Here is a 5,132-nt window from a genome sequence, read left to right on the forward strand (position 1 = left end):
ACCACTTGACGCCCTGTTCTGGAGCACTACTTCAGCCATACTTTTAGTGAACGAACAGTGTTTTTCTCTCACAACATTTCATCATAAGCAGCAGCATAAGCTAAATTTCAGCGAAATGATATGGCTAGTTAAGGATGGCAACGGGGCGGGTTCAGATTGAGTGGAGTTTCTGGGCAGCCAAAACCGAAACCTGAACTTAAAATCCGAACCCGCCTCGAACACCAATTCAGGTGAAAATCCATTCTCGAAACCGAAACCCGCAGATCCCCGAAACTCGACGGATTAACTGAAACATGAGATTAGATTACAATAAATCAGCAACGACAGCGATACAAAACATGATAAATTATGAAAGTAGCTTGCAGATGAATATAGAGAAATTACTAAAAAAAATATAGACCATGGAAGTACTAGCAAGTAGCAGCTAGCAATGTACAGAACACAATACATGATACTGAATATGATAGATGATACAGAACATGCCAGCAGCAGGCTAGCAGGTAGCCGATAGCCATGTCCAGAAACATGCAAGTAGCTAAGCCAATGCCATGTACAGGCATACAGCAGTACAGCACATACTCCAAACTCCAGATTTATTAAACAAAATCCAGATCCTTCGGCTGGGAACTGGGGCGACGCGCCGCCACCCTGGCTCAGCCCTCTGCGGCTGGCGCCTGCTGCTGTTTGGGGCGCGCGCACAATGCCGACGGCGGCCAGCCGCCTGGCCCTTCTCCTTTGCTGGCACCGGTGCACCGTGGACGAGCGGATCTGGTGGGATGGATGCCTGGGCGGGCGGCGCCGCGGCCGCGGCCTTTGCTCCTTTGCGCTGCGCTCAGATGGGGTGACGATGCGGGGACGGGCGAGGGGCCGAGGGCGTCGCGAACAAGGACGGCGGATCAGGTGGGGTCAGCGAGAGGCCGAGAGCCGAGAGGGTCGGTGTCGGTCCAGGAATGAGAGTTTCATTTATATACGTTATCAGATGGCAAATTCGGGGCTCCGTTGGTGATCCACGGTGCAAAATTAGGATCCGTCCCAAACCCGATACCGTTTGGGTATACCTCAACCCAAAACCACTCGACCTGGAACCCGCGGATATCCGCCCTGAACCTCACCCGCTGCCATGGTCGATGCAAACGTGGAACTTGGCGCAGCAGCCCAGCTTGGTGCGTTGGGACTTGGGAGTGGCGTGACCGCGTGAGCCAACCGTCAACCGTGGCGTAGGCGCGCAGAAAGGAGCGAGCGGTGTGCCGTGTCGAGGCAGGATGGATAACATTTTGCTTCCCCTTGGCCCTTTCCTTCCCGCGCGATTTTCTCTGCGCAACTAGACGTGGGCCCAACTTGCTTGAACGAAGTGAATATGGGCCTAATTTCTCCGGTGAATTCTCACAGGCCCAAAAAACACATTGTGCCCATTGCAGGAAGAATTAGCGGCAGCGCATTAGGGTTAAATAATCAAAAGGGCTACAAAGAAGAATCACAGCGCATTAGATCCACCGTTATACCAGAAATTATACATAGGAGATTATTTCACCCCCCTTGCGTCGGAAAGATAACTGCTACACAGGAACAGGTGAAACCAGAGGATAGCTACACATTCATACAACCATACTTGTCAGGTTGCAAAGCTTGCTATATCTGGATTCCAATACAAAATGTGTCATGTTGGATATTAAAGCCTAAAAGACTTGGGAGAAAACCTAATGCAGACGCCCAGGATCATTTCATCTAGTACCCAGACTTGTACCTGCTGTACCTGACAAATACTTGACGATGTACTTTCTTCTAAGCCACTGGAACCGTTCCTCGGCCGTTTCCATGGTTAGGAACATCTCCCTCTGTTCTCTACTGACAAACAGTTCAGTTGCAATGAAATGCTCATTGCTTCCACACCGTGCTCCGCACTCCCGGACCAGTGTCATAACATCCTGGATGCTAGGCCATGGCGCCGAGTCAGCCTGGGAGCTGAACTTTTCGAAAGTGTCCTGTGCTTTCTGAGCCAGCTCAGTTATGCGGTACAAATGAGCTTGCATGAGCAGAGCAGTTTCGGACTTGTTTTTCTTCTTCTTTGCAGCACTGAAACGAATCGGTATCTTCTTCCTGTTTGATGAAGAATACCGAAACACAGGCTCTCGATGAGTGTCATCATTATCTTCAGCATTGTTGTCCGATTCATCAAGGTTCACACCATTCATGGGGATTTCTTGAACATGTGGCAAATCATGTGTGGCCAGTGGCAAATGATCTGTGCCATTCATGTGGCTGTCTGGACGAGATGGCAACCCATGTGCAGTCACAGGCGAATGCTCGGCTCCATTGAGGGGGCAGTCTGGAGCAGATGGCAAACCAGTTGCGGCCGGTGGCGAATGATCCACCCCATTCTTTGGGCTTTCTGGAGCAGGTGGTGAAGGATCCACACCATTACTAGTGATGTAGTCGAACATTACTTTCAACCTATCCTCATGTCGTAGACCGCCATGTCGAAATTTCCTTGCACCTGGCAGCTCCTACCAGTAATGAAAAGGAAAGGGTGTCATGCGACTAAAATCAACTAATAAACAGTAAAAAATAAGGAACAGATTTAATTTACGCATAACAAACCTTATTGATCTTCTTCCACCATTCTTCGTCAGCAACAAATGTCCCCTTTGTTGCGTCCCAAGGTAAACCCTTTCCCACTACAAGTAACTTCCTCCAGGTAATGTAGTCATTCTTAAACTTGTCCCATTTGTTCTTAAGCTGCAATTTTGTATAGAGAAGCTGTGTCCTCTGCTGAAATTTAGCTGCAACTTGGCGGTAACCAATGTTGTTCAGGTGCGTGTTTGGCCTGTTCCCAGCCCGAACTTGTTCTTCAAAGAGTTCACTGACAAGCCTAGTGTGTTCATCATTCCACTCGGCTTCTGGCATCTGCACGAATAACACACATTGGCTGGCATCAGCAACATAAAGTTGTGACATGCAAAGTGAACGATTCTGCAGGCGAACACAGTGATATATAGGACACAACAGCAAACAGAGGTCACTCCCAAAAGATGTCAACCCTATCGCTGCTGTACAAAGTTAGAGACAGTGGCTGCAGCCAAACAACAATGCTGTATAAAAACTTAAAACGACATTGATAGTGGCCATACTTAGCTACTTTCGAAAGATGTTTCAGGTTTAACCTACAACATTTTAGTGCTCCAACCTACGAAACAGCAAAAAGGCCTAAACAACAATCCTGGACATACAAGACTGCAGTATAACGATGTTCCAGGTTTTCCCCACATAATATTGCACAAACAAAATTGCAGGAAAGGTTTAAGGGAGGTGTGTGGAAGTGTATGTGGTAGGCCACATCTTTAAACCGAGCACTAATGGAATTTGGGGATAAGGCAACAAGTGCGATAAGAAAAATGCAGGCGTTCTGTTCAGTTGCGCGTTCAGACAGACTGACAGCAAGCGTCAGAGAAATCCATTGTATTGAAAATCAAGAACTCATCCTGCAGCTAGTGGGACTCGATGGGTCGGATAACCCATCCCGGAAAGGAATTTCGGGAGTTTCTGGTTGGATTGCTCGAATCTACCGAAAATTCAAGGGCGGAACCGCAGAAGCCCTAGCTAGAACAGGGAATTCAATTTCAATCCGAGCAAGCAACGTTAGGGCTTCCTTACCAGTAACGACGAGAAGGTGAGGACGAATTCGACTCAAGTCCGGTCCGATTCCCGCTCCGCTCAACACCGACCCAGCACCAGCTTGGCGGCTGCGATCGAAGAACAATCCTCGCTCGACTGGGCGGCGCGCTGGGATTCGGTGGGCGGGGGAGCGCGGTCGGCGGAGGGGGACGGTGGGGCAGGCTGGCGGGGCGGGGCGGGGGCGCTGGGAGAAGAAGAGGCAGCACCCGCCGGCCGGTCGGTGGCCTCGCCGCGCCGCCGCGTGGGGAAAAGGGAAGCGAATAGTGATTAGCAAGGGGTGGAGGGGCGAGGCGGTGAATGGGAGAGAAAAAAAAGTTGGTCAGTTGTCCACAAGGCCCGGCCCTTTTTTTTCCTCGTGGAAAGACCTTGTATGTGTTCTGTGTCTCTACGGTTCACATGCCACGGAGATAAAAGGAGCCAAGGCATGTTTGATCCCCGCTCTAATCTTTACCCACTGAATAAATGGAAGCACCAGCGCCAGAACGTACGGACGGACCCTCCCGCGCCTGCTGTAACGCCCACATCAGCGCCTGCTGCACGCATAGACAGGCCCCCCGCGCCACTGGCCCCATGCTATGCTTTGCTGTTTCCCGTGTCCCTCCACGCCAGTAGCGCTGCTCCCCTCCATTCACGGCGAATACCTTGATATGTTTTTAAAATATCCAAATAAAACAATCGTAACATACGTATGAAACAACTGAGACATTTGAAACATACACCTGAAACACATGCGAAAACACTTGAAAACAATTGTAAACATATGCAACATCGAGATAAAACACTTCCAACATATGTGTAAAACATATGCAACATCTAGATAAACACACTTGCAACATACGTCTAAAAAACAGATAAAACATTGGGAACAGACACTTGCAACATACGTGTACAATCATTGCAACATATGCAACATCCAAATCTATTTTTGTAATAAACATACCTACGAAACATCTGAAACACTTAAAACATGCGCTTGCAACATGGGGGAGCCCGGGGCCCGGCGATTCCAGCCGTCGGGGTCGGACCCGACGCCGCGTGAGCACCACCACCACCACCGCTAGCAGCAGCAGGCTTGGCTCCATGGGGCAGGCGGTGAGCGCGACAGCGCGGGAGCGAGCGACGCGGGATGGGCAAGCGTGACGGGCGGGAGCGAGCGGCGCCGGATGAGCGCGTGGCGGCAGCGAGGTAGAGTGGGTGCACTGTGTCCGGACAGGAAGGCCACGCCTGGAGAAGGCCACCGCGTTGGAGAAGGCCAACGGTGGGCAGGTGGCGCGGTGGATGCGCATGCAGAGGTCACATGCGTGCGGCAATGGAGAAAGAAAATGTCGCTGTGTTTTTTATTTTTTGAAGAAACCGCATCGTACTGAAGTTGGAGCGGAGGAGGCCTGTCAGGCCCGATCGTTGGGCAGGCCTGGGAATGAGCCATCCGGACGGAACACTCCTGGATGGACGCCCGTGTG

At 50.7% G+C, this 5,132-nt stretch overlaps 1 protein-coding gene across 1 annotated transcript; it reads right to left on the bottom strand.

Moving 5' to 3' along the window:
- Positions 1-1,464: 1,464 nt before the first annotated feature.
- Positions 1,465-4,032, bottom strand: LOC136508889 (L10-interacting MYB domain-containing protein-like). Its single transcript, XM_066503670.1, has 3 exons — positions 3,652-4,032; positions 2,599-2,904; positions 1,465-2,504 (listed from the first exon to the last, which is right to left on the bottom strand). The coding sequence occupies exons 2-3, from the start codon at positions 2,902-2,904 to the stop codon at positions 1,722-1,724; spliced, it is 1,089 nt and encodes a 362-aa protein (XP_066359767.1). The 5' UTR covers positions 3,652-4,032; the 3' UTR covers positions 1,465-1,721.
- Positions 4,033-5,132: the final 1,100 nt, after the last annotated feature.

This window comes from Miscanthus floridulus, chromosome 15 (genome assembly GCF_019320115.1).
Source record: "Miscanthus floridulus cultivar M001 chromosome 15, ASM1932011v1, whole genome shotgun sequence".
NCBI lineage: Eukaryota > Viridiplantae > Streptophyta > Magnoliopsida > Poales > Poaceae > Miscanthus > Miscanthus floridulus.

What these genes read in the sequence shown, in the direction of transcription:
- LOC136508889 (XM_066503670.1), bottom strand. Translation starts at nt 2,904, where the DNA reads ATGCCAGAAGCCGAGTGGAATGATGAACACACTAGGCTTGTCAGTGAA. An exon ending in GGTGGAAGAAGATCAATAAG is followed by an intron (nt 2,505 to 2,598) that starts GTTTGTTATGCG and finishes CATTACTGGTAG; the next exon opens with GAGCTGCCAGGTGCAAGGAA.